Source organism: Pristiophorus japonicus, chromosome 12 (genome assembly GCF_044704955.1).
Source record: "Pristiophorus japonicus isolate sPriJap1 chromosome 12, sPriJap1.hap1, whole genome shotgun sequence".
NCBI classification, from domain to species: Eukaryota; Metazoa; Chordata; class Chondrichthyes; family Pristiophoridae; genus Pristiophorus; species Pristiophorus japonicus.
This window is the reverse complement of record NC_091988.1, coordinates 32,522,217-32,545,634: the sequence shown is the minus strand read 5'-3', so window position 1 is coordinate 32,545,634 and position 23,418 is coordinate 32,522,217. Positions and strand designations below refer to the sequence as shown.

The window sequence follows — 23,418 nt, the reverse complement described above, 5'->3', positions numbered from 1 at the left end:
AGTGAAAATGTGTTTATTAAACCCTTGCAAAGGCTTGTATTTTAATTTTCTTGATATTTCTGTGTGTGAGGGTGAGGGAGTGCATTCTGTAATTAAAGATAGACTGTGATAAACGGGACACATGCACTTGTTTGAGACTATTCAAATTCTTTGTAGCTGTTCAATTTTTAACATTTTTTAAATAAAACCACATTGCCCTTCCATGATCAGCACTGAGGCTTCTTGCAGCTTTCTCCCCCTGCCGTCCGTCGGGCCCGACGGAAAACGGCTGCCTCAAGTAATGAGGCTTTCTACAGCCTTCTCCCTGTCTCCCGCCACCCCCCCCCCCCCCCCCCTGCCGTCGGTCGGTCGGTCCCGACGGCAAACCGCTGCCTGAAAGGCTTGCCTGAAGCACTTTTCAAGCCTACAAAAATCTTCACTTGCTCCATTCTAAGTTAGTTTGGAGTACGTTTTCACTGTGGAAACTTTCAAATCAGGCGTCAGTGGCCGGACACGCCCCCTTTTGAAAAAAAAATTCTGTTCAAAAGTGAAACTGTTCTACCTGACTAGAACTGCAGAAAACTTAAATGTGGATAATTCCGATTTCTAGGATACTCCGTTCTCCACCAGTTGCTCCGAAAAATCAGGAGCAAATCATGTGGAAACTTGGGGCCAATATTCCTGGCTACAAGATACTCAGGAAAGAAAAAAGGAGGGGGGTGACAGTATTGATCAAATAAACTATTACAGTACTGGAGAGGGATGATATCGTTGAGGGGACAAAGACAGAGTCTATTTGGTTAGAATTAGTAGAGGAGCTATTACACTACTCTGCATTCTATAGGCCACCAAATAGTGGGAAGGAGACAGAGGAGCAAATTTCAGAAAGATACAAGAACTACTAAGTAGTGATAGTGGGGGACTTTAATTATCGTAATATAGACTGGGATAATGACAGTGTAAGGGGAAAAGAGGGGGAGAAATTCCTGATGTGTGTATGAGAACTTCCTTGATCAGTGTGTTTCCAGCCCAATGAGGAAGGAATCAGTGCTGGATCTAGTTCTGGGGAATGAAGTGGGGCATGTTTCAGAGAGAGAGCATTTGGAGTACAGTGATCATAATATCTAGTTTAGAATAGTTATGGAAAAGGACAAGGTAAAATCAAGTGTAAAAATACTCAACTGGAGGAGGGCTATCTTCAGTGAGTTGAAAAGGAATCTGGCCCAGGTGGGCTGGAATCAAAAATTGGTCGGCAAAATAGTAATTGAAGAATGTGAGGCCTTCAAAAAGATGGTTTGAGTACAGAGAGTAGACACATTCCCATAAGGGGAAAGGAAGCGCATCCAAGCTAGAGCTCCCTGGATGACTAAAGAGAGGTTAAAAGACATAAAAATGGAGGCTTATGATGATTGTACAGTTCATAAAATAGTAGAGAAGCATGCTGAATATAGAAAAAAAAGGGATAGAGGAGTAATGAGAAAGTATGAGAATAGATTAGCGGCGATTATAAAAGGGAACACAGATAGTAAAAGGGTAGTCAAAGGATAGTAAAAGGGTAGTCAAAGGAAGGGCGGGACCGATTAGGGATTAAAAAGGAGATATTCTTGAGGCAGTAGGCATGGTTAATGTACTAAGTGAGTACTTTGCAGCTGTCTTCACTGGCGAAGAGGATGTTGCCAATTTAGCAGTAAAAGGAGGAGGCAGTAGTGATAGTGAATAGGATAAAAATCGATAGAGGAGGGTACTTAAAAGGTTGGCAGACCTCAAAGTAAAGAGTCACCTGGTCCAGAGGAGCTGCATCCTAGATTACTGAGGGAAGCAAGGGTGGAAATTGCAGAGACTCTGGCAACAATCTTCCAATACTCCTTGGATATGGATTGCTGCCAGAGGATTGCAAATGTTACACCCCTGTTTAAAAAAAAAAAGGGGGGGAAATAAACGTGGCAACCACATGCCAGTCAGCCTAACGTCAGTGGAGGCAATAATCCATGACAAAATTAATTGCCATTTGGAAAATTATACGCTAACAAATGAAAACCAGCACTGATGTGTTAAAGGCAAATTGTGTTTAACTAACTTGATTGAGTTCTTTAATGAAGTAACAGTTACGTTGCTGAGGGTAGTGTGATTGATGTGTGTTGCTAAAGGCGCTGCATGAATACGAGTAGTTGTTGTGAGTCAACTTGTCTGTAAAGAAGGAGCGGCGAGAGATTGTAGAGGGACGTGATCGGGGCCCAGGAGAGGCGGGAGTTTGGGGCCCAGAAGAGGCGAGGGCCCGGGGCAGCATGGGCCAGCCCACACTGCGATATGTGTACACACTAAATCCTTGCAGCAGAGCAGGGCTCCAGTCGTCTTGGTTAACCCTGGTCACTGGACCAAGACCTAGGCTCTATCGAGCCCGTGTGGTGGCTGGAGTGCAATGGTCATCACACGTCAAAAAAATCCACGCACAGGTACCCTTCAAGATGTAGTTCGGGACCTGGAATATTAGGTCCTTCATTGAAACATATGTGAATTCATCCCTTTTTGGCATGGAAGCAAGTCATCCTTGTTTCAAGGGACCGCCTATGATGATGGTTGACGTGTATATGGATTTTCAAAAGAAGTTAGACAAAGTACCATATAAAAGATTTTTAGCAAAATTCAAGCCCATAGGATTAAAGAGATAGCGACAGCATGGATAAACGGTTGTTTTTCAGACTTGAGGGACATATACAGTGGCGTCCCCCAGGGGCTGATATTCAGACAATTGCTCTTTTTGATATAAAGTAATGTCTTGGACTTGGATATACAAGGCATCATTTCAAAGTTTGCAGAGGATACCGAAACTCAGAAATGTAATAAACAATGAGGATAACAGACTTCAGGAAGACATAGACAGGCTAGTGAAATGGGCAGACACATTGGCAGATGAAATTTAACTCAGAACTGTGAAATGATTCTGGTAGGAAGAATGAGGAGAGGCAATATGAACTAAATCAGTGTTTCTCAAACCAGGATCCGCAGACCCCTGGGGATCCAGGGACGTTCTTCAAAATAATCTGAACAGCAAGAGTAAAATTCGGAGATATTCACAGTTAATACCTCCAAAGGATAATCATCTGGGAAGCAGATCTGAATCCATCTCCTTCAAATCAAAAGGACCTGTCTGGATATGTAGGTTCCACCTCAATCTGGTCGGTATATCAAGTAAATTAGTTTACCGGCTTTCTATGTCTCTTCCTAACTCAGAAGCAGCACTGAACCATTCTTCACAGTAACCGGGGGGGGGGGGGGGGGGGTTGGAATTAAGGTACAGAGGCTTTTGGAAAAGGCTGCGTTAAATTCTGCTTTTCGCGGGAAATGATCTGAACGATTGAACAATGCGAGTCCCGGCTCTTGGCAAACTATTCATTTCAGTTCAACGGCCGGCAAAAAGACAAGGCGCTGAGTGTACTCCCCTCCCGCAGCCTCTGCTTGTCCCCCACTGAAAATGGTTACGGTCCTGCTGTGCAGGTAAAGGGTGCTGGACTGTGGGCTGTGTGTCGGTGCTTGCACTTGTTTTAATCTGTTTGACGCTGATGTGTCTTGTGGTTAGTGGCAAACTCATTAATGCTATTTTCTCACCAAATGAGTATGGAGACTGTGCAATTGAAGGGTCGAGGATTCTTTGGTGGCACATTGCGGCATCTGCAGCATTAATATTGACCTTCATCCAAGGCGGCATGGCAAGTACCTCCATTATCATAGAATCACGGAACGATACATCACAATGTTTCCTGTGGCAATAAATGCTAGCCTTGCCAGCGACACCCACATCCCGTGAACAAATAAAATAAAAGGAGATAATTTGGCAGTAGAGCTACCAAACTAGTCCCACTTCCCCACTCATTAATTTAGATATGGGGGGGGGGGGGGGTCCATGATTACTAATCCAATTGAAAAGGGGTCGTTCAACCAAAAAGGTTTGAGAACTACTGAACTAAATGATGCAATATTAAGGGGGGTGCAGGAACAGAGATACCTGGGGGTATATGTATACAAATCTTTGAAGGTGGCAGAACAAGTTCAGAATACTGTTTTTTTTTTAAAGTATATGGGATCCTTGGCTTTATTAATAGAGTACATAATCATGACGTTATGTTAAACATTTATAAACTGGCTAGGCCTCAGCTGAAATATGATGTTCATATCTGGGCACTAGACATTTGGAAGGATGTTAAGGCCTTGTAAAGGGTGCAGAAGAGATTTACTAGAATGGTACCAGAGATGAGGGACTTTAGTTATGTGGCGAGACTGGAGAAGCTGGGATTGTTCCCCTTAAGAGCAAAGAAGGTTAAGAGGAGATTTGATAGTTTTGATACGAGTAAATAAGGAAAAACTGTTTCCAGTAGCAGATGGATCGGTAACCAGAGGACACAGATTTAAGGCAATTGGCAAAGAACCAGAGGAGACATGAGGAAACATTTTCTTTAATCTGAAATGCACTGCCTGAAAGGGTGGTGGAAACAGAATCAATAGCAACATTCAGAAAAGAATTGGATAAATATTCAAAAGGCAAAAAATTTACAGGGCCATAGGAAAAGAGGAGAGTGGGACTAATTGGATAGCTCTACCAAAGAGCTGGACAGGCAAGATGGGCCAAATTGGTCTCCTTCTGTGCTGAATCATTCTCTGATTCATTGCAGAAGCAACCCATTATTCAGTGATCACATTTTGTATCATTTAACTATTACTGCAAATTTTTGCAATTTCCTACGTAATATGCTTTGTGGTTTTCCCCCTACTTAAATTTTCTCCTCTGTGCACCAAATAATAAAATGAGTTATTTTATATTATAGCAAAAGTCTACAATTGTCTAACTGATTTAATGACCCATTTTGAACAGATTTAATAAATTGTTGCATAACCGTAGTCAGAGAGAGAAGTCAAAATTATACAATGTGTGCGCTGCAGGATGTTCTCAAACCACCAAGTATTATTTTTGACAAACTTTACTTTGTAAAATTATTAAAATTAACATTTCACTTACTTAAGGTGCCAAAATCCCACTTAGACCCATTACAGAAGTTTTGCACTATCCTGCTTTGTAGGTTTTTTCCAGGGAACCCTTTCAAAACGGTACAACTTAAAAAAGTAGCAACTGCTCCACTTTAAACCAGGATTAGACTTCACCATTCTATAGTCACTCCCACAGTTAATTCTTCATAAATTTCTCCATTGAACAAAAAACTATAATGCATAAAGCAATGTTACTTACAGTTTGAGTGGCAGAAATGGCTGGGTAGCTGATCGTAAAGAGCCAAAGCACAGAAATCTCCCCTTGTTCATAAGTTGTCCTTTCCAGATGGTGTAGTAAGACTTTCCTAAATAGATACAACTTTTAACTCTCAAAAGCTCAAGTAAGAAACTAAGAAGTTAAAGAGATGATGAGCAAATACCTATTGTTAACCACGCAGAAAAAGCAAACAAACATTCAGAATAATGTGGAGGTACAAACGCAAGAGAGATCTATTATAAAGGAGTTTAAAAAGATTAAGGCACTAGAACGGGGGTTGCGAATGAAATTAGATGATTTCAATTGGTTAAAAAAAACAAAAGGATGAATGTTAATTTCAGAAAACTAGGTTGAGAATGAACAGAAGGAAAATAGTAGCAAGATTAGTAAAAGATGGCGTGAATGTCATCAGTAGATTTGCTTCAGATGGTGGGGAAGCCAATTAACTAGAAGTTACTTTAGAATATTGGTTCTAGCAGAGACAAGCTGTCTTTAAAGTTTAACTGGTCAGGTACATTAGAAATGCTGACGGACCACAATGTGAAGTTCAAATATACAAGTAGCATTTATATAGCGCCTTTAATGTAGTAAAACGTTAATGCCTGAAAGCAAATATATTGAAAACAACCACAAAGTAGCACTTAAATTATCTACAAAACAGCAGAGATCTACAATATTGACAAACACGTGCAATGTTCATTAAAAGCCTGCATTTACAAATTAACTTGAGCAAGCATTCTCTTCACAGAACCTATTGCAGTGGATGTGAAGGATTGAATTACTAATCAAAGCAGCCCTACCACGATTTAGCCCCAAAGATCAGATAGAGCACAAGTTTAACGTACAAGTTGTATATTTTAAGCGTAGATCTTAACATAAAGAACCCAATACGTGGCAGTTAGATTGCCCCCGATATGCATGTAATTTTCATATGAAGCTCACAACCAGTCTCGAGCTGATTTTGTGCCATGCTTCACCCCATTAGTTCAACAAAGGTCTCATGCAGTCAGTAGCAACAAAGTAAACTTATCATAGAAACATAGAAAATAGGTGCAGGAGTAGGACATTCGGTCCTTCGAGCCTGCACCACCATTCAATAAGATCATGGCTGATCATTCCCTCAGTACCCCTTTCCTGCTTTCTCTCCATACCCCTTGATCCCTTTAGCCATAAGGGCCATATCTAACTCCCTCTTGAATATATCCAATGAACTGGCATCAACAATTCTCTACGGCAGGGAATTCCACATGTTAACAACTCTGTGAAGAAGGTTCTCCTCATCTCAGTCCTAAATGGTCTACCCCTTATCCGAAGACTGTGTCCGCTGGTTCTGGACTTCACCAACATCGGGAACATTCTACCTGCATCTAACCTGTCCCGTCCCATCAGAATCTTATGTGTTTCTATGAGATACCCTCTCATCCTTCTAAACTCCAAAGTATAAAGGCCCAGTTGATCCAGTCTCTCCTCATGTGTAAGTCCTGCCATCCCAGGAATCAGTCTGGTGAACCTTCGCTGCACTTCCTCAATAGCAAGAACGCCCTTCCTCAGATTAGGAGACCAAAACTGCACACAATACTCCAGGTGAGGCCTCACCAAGGTCCTGTACAACTGCAGTAAGACCTCCCTGCTCCTATACTCAAATCCCCTAGCTATGAAGGCCAACATACCATTTGCCTTCTTCACTGCCTGTTGTATTGTATGCCAACTTTCAATGACTGATGAACCATGACACCCAGGTCTCGTTGCATCTCCCCTTTTCCTAATCTGCCACCATTCAGATAATATTCTGCCTTCGCGTTTTTGCCCCCCCCAAAGTGGATAACCTCACATTTATCCAAATTATACTGCATCTGCCATGCATTTGCCCACTCACCTAGCCTGTCCAAGTCACCCTGCAGCCTTTTAGCGTCCCCCTCACAGCTCACACCGCCACCTAGTTTAGTGTCATCTGCAAACTTGGAGACATTACACTCAATTCCTTCATCCAAATCATTGATGTATATTGTAAAGAGCTGGAGTCCCAGCACTGAGCCCTGCGGCACCCCACTAGACACTGCCTGCCATTCTGAAAAGGACCCGTTTATCCCAACTCTCTGCTTCCTGTCTGCCAACTAGTTCTCTATCCACTTCAGTATATTACCCCCAATACCATGTGCTTTGATTTTGCACACCAATCTCTTGTGTGGGACCTTGTCAAAAGCCTTTTGAAAGTCCAAATACACCACATCCACTGGTTCTCCCTTGTCCACTCTACTAGTTACATCCTCAAAAAATTCCAGATGATTTGTCAAGCATGATTTCCCCTTCATAAATCCATGCTGACTTGGACCGATCCGGTCAATGCTTTCCAAATGCGCTGCTATTTCATCCTTAATAATTGATTCCAACATTTTCCCCACTACTGATGTCAGGCTAACCGGTCTATAATTATCCACTTTCTCTTTCCCTTGCTTTTTAAAAAGTGGTGTTACATTAGCTACCCTCCAGTCCATAGGAACTGATCCAGAGTCGATAGACTGTTGGAAAATGATCACCAATGCATCCATTATTTCTAGGGCCACTTCCTTAAGTACACTGGGATGCAGACTATCAGGCCCCGGGGATTTATCGGCCTTCAATCCCATCAATTTCCCTAACACAATTTCCCGCCTAATAAGGTTATCCTTCAGTTCCTCCTTCTCACTAGACCCTCGGTCCCCTTGTACTTCTGGAAGATTATGTGTGTCTTCCTTCGTGAAGACAGAACCAAAGTATTTGTTCAATTGGTCTGCCATTTCTTTGTTCCACATTATAAATTCACCTGAATCCGACTGCAAGGGACCCAAGTTTGTCTTCACTAATCTTTTTCTCTTCACATATCTATAGAAGCTTTTGCCGTCAGTTTTTATGTGCCCGGCAAGCTTCTTCGCGTACTCTTATTTTCCCCTCTTAATTAAACCCTTTGTCGTCCTCTGCTGAATTCTAAATTTCTCCCAGTTCTCAGGTTTGTTGCTTTTTCTGGCCAATTTATATGCCTCTTCCTTGGATTTAAAACTATCCTTAAGTTCCCTTGTTAGCCATGGTTGAGCCACCTTCACAGTTTTATTTTTACTCCAGACAGGGATGTACAATTGCTGAAGTTCATCCATGTGATCAGATTCACCAAGGACCAATTGTTTTAAAATCCAAGTCTTCCTGGCTGTAGCAAATCTGGCAAGGTTCTTCTGGTGTCACTGCCAGCCGCTAAAGACTCGCATGTCAAGATTGGTGGGACTAGCACTGAACTAAATGCCACAAAAAAACACATATTTTAAACTGGTTTTACGCATTTGCCACTGGACAAGTAAAGTTATGAGTTTTGACAATTTTAGATTTGTGGTCATTGCTGCCCCAACTCAAAAGTGGGATTCCACCTGGGTTCTATCCAAAATCAGAGAAACACACCAAGTACATTTTACTCTGATACTCTCCATTGTAAACATGTGAATGAGAATAAATATACCTGATTGGATGTCGTCCATGCTGCAAAAGAGAAAGAAAAGCACATTACTATATATTATAATCAATCTAGCCTCACAAATAACCTAAATTGGAATAGGATCACGGCCTATCCTGCGAATTTTGCAAATTTAACATGTTTGAAGAAACTCGGAACAGAGTTTTGAGTGGCTTTACACGTCATGTAACTATTTTCTCTAGTTATCCTTTCAGAAAATAGCCAACAGTTTGCTTTCCCACCAAAGGATTACCTCCCATCCATTTCAACGGCATGGGCTGGATTTTAGGGCTTCTGCTGCCCCCATTAGCGCCCCAGAGGGTCGGCAGTAAGCACTCCTGGAGGGTAGCCAGCTTCCAGCAACCCACCAGGATTTTCGGTACCAGTTTCGACAGGCCGTGGAGCATTACCGCCCGGAAGAGGCAAACTGGTGTGCAACGCCCTGCTGGGACCACCTGTGAAAGCTGGCAGACCGAACTGTAGCGGCTGCAGTAAGTAAGCAATGTCGACCTCGGGTAAGTGTGATCGGTTTTTTTTTGCAATTTATGTTGTGGTGGCGTGAGTTATTTATTGGGAACGTTTTTGGTGTTTTTCTTTCTCTAGATTTTTTTTTTGGCCTCCCAAGCAGCTCTTAGTGCTCAGAGACCGGCTGTTTAGCTCTGTATTTTTGCTTGCTCAGCCGGCCTAGCACCCTAAGAGAGGTGTGTAATGCCTCCAATAGCCCTCCCCACCACACTCAGGGCCCAGCTGATGAATTTTGCTGACGGAGGCTCAAACTGTTCCTGGGTGCAAACTTTACTGCCCCGTCGCCATTAGCACCCCCAAAATGAGCAGAATCAAAAATCCAGGCCATGGACTCCTTATTCAGCAAGATTCTGGGTTTGTCAGTCGCCTTCCAATATTTCAACCAAGCGGCCATTACTTACGACAGCAAGTGTTAGCAGACTGCTCAACTGCTGCGGTAGGACGAGGTGAAAAGTTATAGTCGAGACTAATCTTCTCATCCAGCATCCACGCACACTTCCCAGCAAATGCTGTAGGATATCAATCAGCAATCTTGCTAGATTTCCCCCTCACCAATCCAGAGGCACTGAGGCCAACAGTACCCTGTCGCTGCCCTGCATGAGACCAACTAGAAGCGCCAGATCATGTTATTACATTTTTACAAGTATGAAAAAATCTGTTCCATACAGTCTGAAATAAAAATGTTAAGTTACACCTCTTTAAAGACCATAATAGAAGAACAGATCACAATAGCAACTTGCATTACTAAGTCCCTTTTCAGATAGTGGGTGTAAAACAAAGACACACACTTTCCTTACCTGAGCACAATTGGTTTGGGTATTTTGGGAATTTTATTTTCCTTGTAAACAAAGGATACCACAGCATAGGGGCAAACATGCCTTGGATACTGCCTTATGCCTTCATTTCCAAATTCATAAAGATAAAACTGTAAAATTAAAAAGTGACAATGTTAATAAAGTTAATTTAGATCACATCTGCATCAACAGTAAACTGAATTCTCACTTTTCAGGAAATATAACATATGAAATCAAATATTAATTATTTCAAGGAATGGAAATGACAATGCATATTGTCTTTACAATACATATAGGGGTTTCAAAATGTACCTGTGTTAGATCAAATGCTCTGTAAGTGAACAGCGAAATGACCCGGTTAAGGTTTCTAAAAACATGGCAATCGTGCTTCGGTGTTGGAGGAGTGAAATTCTTGGTGGTGTTATCAAACACAGCTTTAACCCTTCCCTGAAAATTTAAGAGTAAACAAGTCAAAATTAGATGCGTGTGTTAAAGGCATCAAATGGTGCTCCATTTTCAAATGAGTAATTGGTCTGGGATCAGTTCCCAGTCCTCTGGCAATACTGCTCCAAACTGATCACAGAAAGATGACCGCCCATTTTACATGACCGAGGGCCAACACCGAACCTCCACTCACTGCCTTGCCTCAGGTGGCCAGCGAATCACCACATCAGAAATGACAAGGAGTATCTGTATTCTGTTGTACCACAGCCCTCCTGTACAGCATCACCATTCCACCACTAAATGTTGTACTTTGAAACACTGAAATCTTTATTCCTCAGCCTTCTGCAGAATAACATTAAAATATATAGAAAAAGTACATTTTATTGCATAGGAATAAAGTTGGGGTGGTGTGGGGTGAAGAGAGAAGTGCAAATTAAAACACTAGACAAAACAGCTGCCTTCAAATAAATGTCAGACATTACCTTTATGATTTTGAAAATGATAATATCTGCCTTCCTTCCACTATCGAAAGGATTGGGCTGAAGTATGTCACAGTATTTTGAAAGATAAATGCCTGGTGGAGAGGGGTAAAAAAAAAATTATTAAATCCTCACTTGCTGTTTCAAAGGCTTCCATTAGGATAATGAGAAAATTTAAATACTCAATGTTTCCAGTAAGAACTTAAGCAAGATAATTATACAACACTATGCATCTTTTAAAATACCAATTACTGCTTCAGTGAAGAAATACTTTTTTTTTTACCCATTGTAGGATTTCCGAGAATTGTTACTTTGGAGTTCCCCACAGGCAACCCTTTCTCACAAATAATGGGAATCTAGCAGGAAAAAAAGTGATTATTGAAAAGCCATTGATTCATTTTTAAGATACACAAATAAAATAATAAAATATAATTACCTACTTTGTAGGGTTTTGACTATATGCATCCTCCACATACTGTAGGAATAAAGCTTACCTGGCTGATTCTGGGGACATCAAATGTTATGCATGCATCTATAAATGTTGTCATGACATTGCAAATAGCAGTGCCACACGTGATCTCTATAACATACAAAGCTCCAGAATCTGCACTGATCTGTCCATGAAGCAAAACTGAAACAGACAAATCACTAGCTGCACTGCAGGAACTAAACAAGGAAACCAAAATTGCTCCATCCGTGTGAATCTTTTGAATTACTCTATCAGGAGACGCAAGAGAAATGTATCCAGGTAAAGGAGACTATCGGGCTCCCAGGCTGAGGCAGCCTTCATTTTCAAGCAGAAATTATGTCTACAAGGCAAATAGATCTATTTCTGGGCATCCCTAAATCCTGAAAAATTTCTTGAAACACCTTTGGGTATATATCCTGGCAAAGGGAATGGGGTTGGTTATTAAACTACTGTCGCGTTGTCCAGCCAAACATGACCATTTTGCCATATATTACAGTCTGAAATTAATCCAGATCTAACTTTAGACCCCTTAAATGACAGGCAAATTGTCACACTTTGCTGAAAAGCATTCAAACAATCTTGAGTGTTTCTTGATTTGCAATTGTATTTTGGCCAGTTTTTAAAAGCCTTTTGCAGATGTTGGTACACAGATGCTGAACCAAATGTGGAGACAAAGTTTTTAATTTTTTTTAAAAAATGCATCAGTACCAAATGACCACATTACCAGAGACCAGAAGAGGGAACATACACTGTGCAGAGTGTAAAATGATGATTTGTGTGACTGTCCTCTTGTATGCTCATTCATTTGTGCCTGTTTCATGTTCTCTAAAGGGTTTTAGGGAGCACAGGATTGGCTGTATAGCTTTGCTCGCTTTCCCCCACCAACCTTCTTTGCAAATCGGCAGATAGGTTGACAATTTATTTTACGTTGTTTCTCTAAAGGATCAATGACTAATACATTTCTATAGCATTTGTCAGAGATGCTTCAAAGCACTTAGCAGTGATATAGAAGCAACAGTCAGAGCAGAGAGAGTGCTTGAAGGAGCAACCATGACAGGCGAAGCAAGGAATGGGAAACATGCAGGTTTCATAGGAGCAGAGGGTGTTCAAAGGGACATAATTGGAGAAGATTGTAGAGGGTGAGGAGATGAAGGGACTCGAGGCTAACAAAGGGCTTGAAGCAAATTCTCTGGGGTACAGGGAGCCAAAAAGGAAGGAGTGGCAGGCCTTTGGAGCGAGAGAGAGGAAATAAAGAAAAACATGTAGGGTAGAAAGCAATGTCGAGGAATGAGCACCTTTAGCCTTGTTCCAAGGTTCTGTCCTGGAAGGGCGATGGAGGAATGCAGGTGTTTTCATGTGTCAGCAATGGCTCAGTGAGTAGCACTCTCGCCTCCGACTCAGAAGATTGTGGGCTCAAGTCCCACTCCAGAGACTCGAGCACAAAAAAAAAATCTAGGCTGAGGGAGCACTGCACTGTTGGAGGTGCCGTCTTTTGGATGAGACATTAAACCGAGGTCCCATCTGCTCTCTCAAGTGGATGTAAAAGATCCTATTTCGAAGAAGCACAGGGGAGTTATCCCCGGTGTCCTGGCCAATATTTATCCCTCAATCAACATAACAGAAACAGATTATCTGGTCATTATCACATTGCTGTTTGTGGGAGCTAGCTTGTGCGCACATTGGCTGCCGTGTTTCCCACATTACAACTGTGACTTCATTTCATTGGCTGTAAAGCGCTTTGAGACGTCCGGTGGCCATGAAAGGTGCTATATAAATGCAAGTCTTTCTTTTTCAGTAGCTGAAATGGATGCATTCAGTTTTGCCAACAATTAGCTGGAGGACAATTTGGTTCATCCACTTCTTAATGCCAGATAGGCAATTGTAGAGAGGCAATTGTAGAGTGACAATAGTCCTGGGGTGGATGGAGAGTACAGTTGAGTGTAGTCAGATGCCATCCTTCTGAATTGTCAGTAAGTAGTTCTCCAATCTTGGACCCCAAAGGTACATTAGAGGTGGCCATGATGGCACTGGGGGAGAAGGCATTGAATGTAATGTGGTGGTTATGATGCAACAGTAGGAGTGAAATCACGAGACAGGAGTACCATGACTGTGAAGGAGACTAGAGGATAGGAGTTGCTGACTGCAGTGAGGTCAAAGATGGAGGGACAGCAAGCTGAATATTAATACATTTGAACAGCATAGTCTTTGTCTTATGGGTGGGGTAGAAGTTTGATTTGGAAAGCCTCAAAACAGGGAGTAATGGAGTGAAATTAAATAAAAATACATTACAAGACTTTAGAAAGAAGAAAAGACAATAGTGGGTGGAAAATAGTTTTTAAGCAGAAGTGTTTATACTTTTTAATGACGTGGTAAAAGATTGATGTCAGCAAACATGAAGGAATTTAGTAGTAACACGAGGAGCAGCGAATGCTGGGAGCTGGGAAAGCAAACTGGCACCATGGCACTGGACTTCATACAAAACAGGAGTAAACCACGTGCAGCACCTCTTGCCTGCAATGTCATGACCATTTTTAATGTGCATAGAGGATTGCTGCAGAACCAACCAAGCTAGACTTCACTCCTAAATTGTGTGAAGCATGCTTAAATGAATAGTAATTGGTATGCAATTCCAGATTTGCAATTAGGTAAATGCACTCCACTTAACAGACAACATTAATTACACTGGTATAGACATCCTACAACAGTATGTTATCTATAAGGTTAAAAAGTTTCAAAGTGGATACTTCTACATACTGGGTGTAGTAATCTATGTGTAGATTTGCACTCAGTTTTGTCATACTGCCTTGCTGAAGTTACATGCAAGTACTAGTCTTTTGAATTGATTTGTCATCAGAGCACGGAATTAAAACAAAGAAAACGCATCTCAAATTTAAGTTAAAGCTCCCCTACACAATTTATGGGGCAGTGCAATACAAGTGGTGATTAAAGTTCAATAATATTGAGCCAGACATGTTCATAGATGAAATGGTGCACGTGAATATGTTGGGAACATTGAAACGTGCCCGTTTTACAAATTTCAACTGCAGAAAGATGGATTGGTGGCACTGTACGTCAAAATACAAAAGCAGAACTCAACAGGGTAGTTTCAAAAATGTTACCTCAATAAAAATGAGCGATACACACCTGTGATTTGTCAGGAAGCAAGAATGCATATGATTCTGCCAACTCCTTTTCAGTTCGACCCTCATTTCTCAGCTCCTTCCTTTTTTCCACGTACTAGAAATATTAAAAAATACATTTCACTCACATGGGCGCAACCTGGAAAGAACATATGCAATAAATTAAATCAAAATGATGAAATATACCAACCTCTTTTTCTAGTTTTTCGTTGTGAACCATACTAGCTTTCAAATAGGTGAAGGTAGCGCTGGATGAAGTCTCCAGGCAAGAAGAATTGAGAATTTTCAAAATATCTTGTCTAAATTCTCTGGAGCCCACTGGTACTAGTTGACAGAGCTCTGAAAGCAAATTTATTCAATTAGTACATTGACAGCACATTTTCAGAAATACTTTATATTTTCCCCTAGTTTGCAATGTGAACATAGTTTTTACTGTAGATTGCAATGTATCAAGAAGCATTGTGCTTTTTGCCAACAGACTTCATATTGTTGGGGTAAAAAGACTTCTCTTCCTCAAGGTGGACTCCCCGATATAAGGAATCAACACCTGCCCGTATTGGAACCACGCGGACGAAATCTTGGTTAACCAGTTTATTATTCAAACATGCTCGGGAAATGTTCCGATGAACACTTCTTCGATCAGAGGTTTTACAATTACAATTATACAGCTTTCCGAGGTGCGTGACCCTCCTACAAAACCACCGATTGGCGTACTGCTCAGACTGGCTCGGAGTGCTTCTCCCCCACCTGTCCATCTCCTATGGCGTCACCCTTCTGGAATATGTTCAACTTTGCCTCAGTTTCTCATGACGTGTTGATTGACCTTGCTTCCCAGGGTATGTTATCTTTCTAGAGCGTGTTGATTCTCCATTGTCCTTGTTATTCAGTACTGAGTGTATGTTTTCATCTTCTATTTTCTGTGCTAAGGGTCAATGCCGTGTTAGCTACTTAAGATGGTTCATTAACCATCAGGCATTGCTGCCTCCCTCTTCTTAACCCAATGTAAGCATGTGTACAAGCGTGCTTTACATAATCAGTCAATATTGCAATCCATACCATAAGACAAGAGGAACTCCCGATTCCTTAGGACCTCCTAATTACCTTATGCTTCTTACTCAAGTGTACTTTTTAAACCACCTTACATAGAAACATAGAAAATAGGTGCAGGAGTAGGCCATTCGGCCCTTCGAGCCTGCACCACCATTCAATAAGATCATGGCTGATCATTCACCTCAGTACCCCTTTCCTGCTTTCTCTCCATACCCCTTGATCCCTTTAGCTTAAGGGCCATATCTATCTCCTTCTTGAATATATCCAATTGTACATTCCTGTCTGTCGTAAAAATAAAAAAGGGAAGGTGGCTCAACCGTGGCTATCAAGGGAAATCAGGGATAGCATTAAAGCCAAGGAAGTGGCATACAAATTGGCCAGAAATAGCAGCGAACCCAGGGACTGGGAGAAATTTAGAACTCAGCAGAGGAGGACAAAGGGTTTGATTAGGGCAGGGAAAATGGAGTACGAGAAGAAGCTTGCAGGGAACATTAAGACGGATTGCAAAAGTTTCTATAGATATGTAAAGAGAAAAAGGTTAGTAAAGACAAACGTAGGTCCTCTGCAGTCAGAATCAGGGGAAGTCATAACGGGGAACAAAGAAATGGCGGACCAATTGAACAAGTACTTTGGTTCGGTATTCACTGAGGAGGACACAAACAACCTTCCGGATATAAAAGGGGTCGGAGGGTCTAGTAAGGAGGAGGAACTGAGGGAGATCTTTATTAGTCGGGAAATTGTGTTGGGGAAATTGATGGGATTGAAGGCCGATAAATCCCCAGGGCCTGATGGACTGCATCCCAGAGTACTTAAGGAGGTGGCCTTGGAAATAGTGGATGCATTGACAGTCATTTTCCAACATTCCATTGACTCTGGATCAGTTCCTATGGAGTGGAGGGTAGCCAATGTAACCCCACTTTTTAAAAAAGGAGGGAGAGAGAAAACAGGGAATTACAGACCGGTCAGCCTGACATTGGTAGTGGGTAAAATGATGGAATCAATTATTAAGGATGTCATAGCAGTGCATTTGGAAAGAGGTAATATGATAGGTCCAAGTCAGCATGGATTTGTGAAAGGGAAATCATGCTTGACAAATCTTCTGGAATTTTTTGAGGATGTTTCCAGTAGAGTGGACAAGGGAGAACCAGTTGATGTGGTATATTTGGACTTTCAGAAGGCTTTCGACAAGGTCCCACACAAGAGATTAATGTACAAAGTTAAAGCACATGGGATTGGGGGTAGTGTGCTGACATGGATTGAGAACTGGTTGTCAGACAGGAAGAAAAGAGTAGGAGTAAATGGGGACTTTTCAGAATGGCAGGCAGTGACTAGTGGGGTACCGCAAGGTTCTGTGCTGGGGCCCCAGCTGTTTACACTGTACATTAATGATTTAGACGAGGGGATTAAATGTAGTATCTCCAAATTTGCGGATGACACTAAGTTGGGTGGCAGTGTGAGTTGCAAGGAGGATTCTATGAGGCTGCAGAGCGATTTGGATAGGTTAGGTGAGTGGGCAAATGCATGGCAGATGAAGTATAATGTGGATAAATGTGAGGTTATCCACTTTGGTAGTAAAAACAGAGAGACAGACTATTATCTGAATGGTGACAGATTAGGAAAAGGGCAGGTGCAAAGAGACCTGGGTGTCATGGTACATCAGTCATTGAAGGTTGGCATGCAGGTACAGCAGGCGGTTAAGAAAGCAAATGGCATGTTGGCCTTCATAGCGAGGGGATTTGAGTACAAGGGCAGGGAGGTGTTGCTACAATTGTACAGGGCCTTGGTGAGGCCACACCTGGAGTATTGTGTACAGTTTTGGTCTCCTAACCTGAGGAAGGACATTCTTGATATTGAGGGAGTGCAGCGAAGGTTCACCAGATTGATTCCCGGGATGGCGGGACTGACCCATCAAGAAAGACTGGATCAACTGGGCTTGTATTCACTGGAGTTCAGAAGAATGAGAGGGGACCTCATAGAAACGTTTAAAATTCTGACGGGGTTAGACAGGTTAGATGCAGGAAGAATGTTCCCAATGTTGGGGAAGTCCAGAACCAGGGGACACAGTCTAAGGATAAGGGGGAAGCCATTTAGGACCGAGATGAGGAGGAATTTCTTCACCCAGAGAGTGGTGAACCTGTGGAATTCTCTACCACAGAAAGTTGTTGAGGCCAATTCACTAAATATATTCAAAAAGGAGTTAGATGAAGTCCTTACTATTAGGGGAATCAAGGGGTATGGTGAGAAAGCAGGAATGGGGTACTGAAGTTGCATGTTCAGCCATGAACTCATTGAATGGCGGTGCAGGCTAGAAGGGCCGAATGGCCTACTCCTGCACCTATTTTCTATGTTTCTAACTGGCATCAACACCTCTCTGCGGTAGAGAATTCCACAGGTTCACAATTCTCTGAGTGAAGAAGTTTCTCCTCATCTCAGTCCTAAATGGCTTATCCCTTATCCTTAGACTGTGTTCTCTGGTTCTGGAGTTCCCCAACATCGGGGACATTCTTCCTGCATCTAACCTGTCCAGAACGTCCTTCCTCAGATTAGGAGACCAAAACTGAACACAATATTCCAGGTGAGGCCTCACCAATGCCCTGTACAACTGCAGTAAGACCTCCCTGCTCCTATACTCAAATCCTCTAGCTATGAAGGCCAACATACCATTTGCCTTTTTCACCGCCTGCTGTACCTGCATGCCAACTTTCAAATGACTGATGTACCATGACACCCAGGTCTCGTTGCACCTCCCCTTTTCCTAATCTGCCGCCATTCAGATAATATTCTGCCTTCGTGTTTTTGATCATCTCGATCATTTTTTCACACAAGAATGTGAAACAAATATGTCATCTGCCAGGCTTTCTAACCAGAGGCAGGGGGACAAAAGCTTTTAAAAAAAAACAACTAATTAAATACTGTGTTTTGGTGGAGACAAAACTTTGAGACAATAATCAAGAAACAAAAATTATCACTTGGATAAAATGACAGTGAGCATAGATTTGTTGAAGATTGATGTGTATATGGACTTTCAAAAGGCATTTGATAAAGTACCACATATAGGCTTATTAGCAAAATTGAAGCATATGGGATTAAAGGGACAGTGGCAGTATCGATCTGAAATTGTCAACAGAATCCAGCATGTCTGAATCTTCATGATCACAGAGCCAGCAGACAATCACTATCTAAACTGGCTATTTTAGTTAACCACTGGGCTAGAAGTACATGTGAATCCATACCAGGATAGTGTGCAGAAATTAAGTGGGTTATATTTTTAAAAGTTAACTTTGCAATCAAATGGCGTGAATTTGATTTAAATCGAGCGTATTAAGGGATTTTTAAGTTCCAATATTAAAAATCTGTTGCATTGGACTATTTGAAAAGTAGGGAAGTTCTCCTGGTGTCCAACAGAATCACTCAACCAACACCATAAAATCAGATTACCTGGTAATTTATCTCATTGCTGTTTGTGGGACCTTGGTGTGTGTTAATTTGCTGCCTTGTTTGGCTTCAAAACAACAGCGACTATACTTCAAAAATCATTAATTGGCTGTAAAGCATTTTTAAGATGCCCTTAGGGCAAAAAAGGCACTATAGAAATGCTAGTATTTTCTTCCTGAGTGAAATTTAATTGACTATATCTGTACCCATAAGCAGATGACTGCAGCAACTACAACTTTAAGTTAATAGCTGCAGGCTTAAACTATTCGCTGCTACAGTCATAGCTAGAAAGCATCAAAAATTTCAAATGTAGTCCATCGACATTTATCCTTAAACAAATAAAGGTGGAGGAAATAAATGACTGAACTAGGGTTTACATGCACAGAATTTGGCCCAACTGGTCTATGCGGTGTTTATGCTCCACACAGGCGCTCCTCCCACCCTACTTCATCCGACCCAATCAGCATATCCTTCTATTACTTTCTCATTCACATATTTATCTAGCTTCCCCTTAAATGCATCTATGCTACTCACCGCAATTACTCCATGTGATAGCAAGTTACACATTCGAGCCACCCTCTGGGTAAAGAAGTTTCTCCTGAATTCTTAGATTTATTAGTGACTATTTTATATTTACGATATCTAGTTTTGGACTCCCCACAAGTAGAAATATCTTTACTTCTACCCCATTCAAGGGGGCAGATTTTGCAGCTGCACCTACGGAGTACGCCGCCGGCATCCGAATAAAATGCAAACTTACCTGCAAACTTCTTCGCGAACTTACTGTTTGACGAAGCATACTAGGAGGCAGCATGATGGCCCATGAATCCCAGGGGGCAGTGAGTGCGGAGGGAGGGGTACATGGGATCACATGGCCTGGTGCTCCAATCAAACAAAAGGTCTCAGTCATTTAACATTTCCAGAAAAGGGAAAACAAACCCTCATGACTAGAATCTTCCGGGATAAACATCTATACTTTCAGTTTTTTTTTTAAAAAGCTATCAGTGTAGCAATCACTTTCTCCAAACTTTTCATGGACAATACGTTCCATGGACAAAATCCTAAAATGCTTCCATTTCCGGCCTCAAACATTTTTAAGATGACTTGCATGTCAGGAGGTATCACCTTACGCTGTGGAAACAGGCCCTGCACCCGTTTTCAACAGCTGTAAAATTTTGATAAGTAATTGTTGGGCAGTTGGTGGGCAATTAGCCCAACTCCACGTCAGCAATGAGGTTTTCTGGTCAGTGCGGATGATCTGTCAAGTCGGAATTTGACAGATCGCAAGTTCGGGATTTAGTGCACATGCAACGCATGCGGAAATCCAAAACTTGCTATCCATTTCAAAGGCTGTATGATGACGTACTCAGAATACACTATCATACCCACTGCAAATTCTGGCCCGGAGTTTTAAAGACCTCTATTAAGTCACCCCTCATCCTTTTCTTTTCTAGGGAAAAAAAACCAAATCTGTTCAGTTTTTCCTGATCGTAATAATCACTCAGTTCTTATATTATCCTCGTAAATATTTTTTGCACCTTTTCCAGTGCCTCGATACCCTTTAATGTAATATGGATACTAGAACTCCAATGTGGTCCAACCAAGGTTCTATGCAAGTTTAACATATCCTCTATGTTGTTCGATTCTATTCTTCCGGAATAATTGTGTGAAGAATTATGGGTTAGCACCATCTCTGGAGATAGAGCGACTCCAGAAGAAAAGCCCTCCTTTGTCAACTATGCAAATCATGTGTGAAGTGAGTATGGGCATCCTCTGCTATAGGTCTACAGCAGAGAATTCAGCAGTCTTACTCAGGCCACAGGGATAGTGGTGTAGCAAGTAGAAATTGATTGTCTATGGTCAATTTATTTTTATGGGGCAGATATAACAATCTTTACTTCGCATCATGTGTGCTGAATGCTGAAACATCAAGTATTCACGATCTTGCTCAGATGGGTGTATATTAAGTTCCAATATTCACCCACCCTTGTATTTCCCATCGCAAAATAACTTTGAGGGATGGAAAGTTTCACTACTAAATCTCTTCAATGCTGCCTAATGCTGAATTGTCACTGTACCTTGCACTGCAGCACCAGCCAGAGCTACACTGCCCACTCTGGAATGATCAAAAGCAAAACGTCATCCACAAACATTCAAATATATCTAGTCTGACTGCAGTCACTTTTTAACCAATTTTCTAAGCACCTGTCCTGAGTCAGGTGTTTTCAGCTGGTGGATTGAAAGGTGGTTTATTGCGCCAAAGTTATTCCGAAAATTTTAACGCACGAGTTTTTAAAAATGGGCTTAGCCACACTGCCAATAATGGGAAAACAAAAAACAAAGGCATGCATTATTTGAAAATATCAACATGAATTTTCAAGAAATATCACAAATCCTCCATTAAAAAAGGACCAAAATTATACTTAAGTCAAGTAGTTCTTGGCCAGTTAGTGCCACACATCATGCCTCCAGAAGCAGAGCCTAGCCATATCCTTTTTTTAAAAAAAATAAACAATGATTCCACTGCTCCGTGTAACATTAGAATGAACAGGATTGGAACTTGAAAACATGATATACAAACCACTGAATTTTGAGTAGTGCACATTAAAGCAATGCTCAATACTAGTCTTCCTTGGATTACCGGAGGAGTTCTACTGTATGAAATCTGAGCCAGTTTTTGTCTGGTTGCTCACCTAATTAATTTAGAGCCATGTCATTATTAAAATAATATATGATCTGGCCTCCAGAACCTATCAGCAATAGAATACATCACACACCTAATCTCTTCTCAACATTACTAGATCCTCTCTCTTGGAATCAAGACCCCATGTTGCTAGGATATATCATCATACATTTAATAGAATAGTTTAATAATAGATTTAAAAAGCTACTCATCCAAATGTAAAGACTGCCAAAAAGACAAGTAGATTTGATTCAAATCCTATTGGTTCAAAACTTGTGCCCAAGTTCCCTGTAATTTGGTACTAATTGAGTCTCTCAGCATTCTGATCCTGAGAAATCTGAAGTTATCACATTACTGGGGCAATGCAGAGGGCTTCTATTTTATACTTTCACCCTTTAACAGTGGACATAGTTAATGAATGACTAGGCAAAAAGAAACTGGTTTGAATATTCCTCAACTTGAGCATTAAAATCTACCTCTCCCCTAAAGGCTTATTGAAATGAGAGCTAAAGGAAAAACAGGCTCATTACTGAAGGGACACAACAGACTTAGTTAACACACATTTTCTGAATGAATATAACCTAAAATGATCATGCTATTCAGAAACGACTTAACATTGGGTCTTTCATTGAAACATCTGTGAAGTCATGTGGAAGCAAGTCATCCTCGTTCGAGAGACCGCCTATGATGATGATTAACTATTTTTAGATCTTGAGGATTTTTAGAGGGGGGTGGGGAGGGGGTGGGGAGGGGGTGGGTGGGAGGAGAGAGCGGGAGAGGGGGGGCGCGGTTGAGAGGAGAGAGCGGGGGAGGGGGCGCGGTTGAGAGGAGAGCGCGGAGGGGGCGCGGTTGGAGGAGAGCGCGGGGGAGGGGGCGCGGTTGAGAGGAGAGCGCGGGGGAGGGGGCGCGGTTGAGAGGAGAGGCGCGGGGGAGGGGCGCGGTTGAGAGGAGAGCGCGGGGGAGGGGGCGCGGTTGAGAGGAGAGAGCGGGGGAGGGGGCGCGTTGAGAGAGGAGGAGCGCGGGGGAGGGGGCGCGGTTGAGAGGAGAGGCGGGGGAGGGCGCGGTGAGAGGGAGAGCGCGGGGAGGGGGCGCGGTTGAGAGGAGAGCGCGGGGAGGGGGCGGTTGAGAGGAGAGCGCGGCGGAGGGGGGCGCGGTTGAGAGGAGAGCGCGGGGGAGGGGGCGCGGTGAGAGGAGAGCGGGGGGAGGGGGCGCGGTTGAGAGGAGAGAGCGGGGAGGGGCGCGGTTGAGAGGAGAGAGCGGGGGAGGGGGCGCGGTTGAGGAGGAGAGAGCGGGGGAGGGGGCGCGGTTGGAGGGAGAGCGGGGGAGGGGGCGCGGTGAGAGGAGAGAGCGGGGGGGGCCGGTTGAAGGAGGCGGGGAGGGGGCGCGGTTGAGAGGAGAGAGCGTGGGAGGGGGCGCGGTTGAGGGGAGAGAGCGGGGAGGGGGCGCGGTTGAGAGGAGAGCGGGGGAGGGGGCGCTTCAGAGAGAGAGCGGGGGAGGGGGCGCGGTTCAGAGGAGAGAGCGGGGGAGGGGGCGCGGTCAGAGGAGAGAGCGCGGGGAGGGGGCGCGGGGTTCATAGGAAAAGAGCGGGGGAGGGGGGCGGTGGGAGGGGGGGGGGGGGGGGCCGCGGTTGAGAGGAGAGAGCGGGGGGAGGGGGCGCGGGTTTGAGAGAGAGCCCCCCCAGCGGG

The 23,418-nt window shown here is 42.8% G+C and overlaps 1 protein-coding gene across 5 annotated transcripts in view; it reads right to left on the bottom strand.

Annotated features, from left to right (window-relative positions):
• Positions 1–23,418, bottom strand: part of LOC139277177 (protein TASOR-like) — a 52,132-nt gene that overhangs the window by 20,745 nt on the left and 7,969 nt on the right. For 4 of the 5 annotated variants that reach the window (XM_070895280.1, XM_070895281.1, XM_070895282.1 and 1 more), the window contains exons 2-9: positions 14,756–14,904; positions 14,570–14,662; positions 11,240–11,312; positions 10,960–11,051; positions 10,346–10,480; positions 10,037–10,164; positions 8,721–8,740; positions 5,219–5,324 (exon numbers count right to left, since the gene is read on the bottom strand). In XM_070895280.1, the coding sequence (XP_070751381.1) occupies positions 5,219–5,324; positions 8,721–8,740; positions 10,037–10,164; positions 10,346–10,480; positions 10,960–11,051; positions 11,240–11,312; positions 14,570–14,662; positions 14,756–14,904 (796 nt within the window). Of the gene's footprint in view, positions 1–5,218; positions 5,325–8,720; positions 8,741–10,036; positions 10,165–10,345; positions 10,481–10,959; positions 11,052–11,239; positions 11,313–14,569; positions 14,663–14,755; positions 14,905–14,998; positions 15,272–23,418 lie in introns of those variants that run through there. The other variant, XM_070895284.1, reaches the window with a different exon arrangement.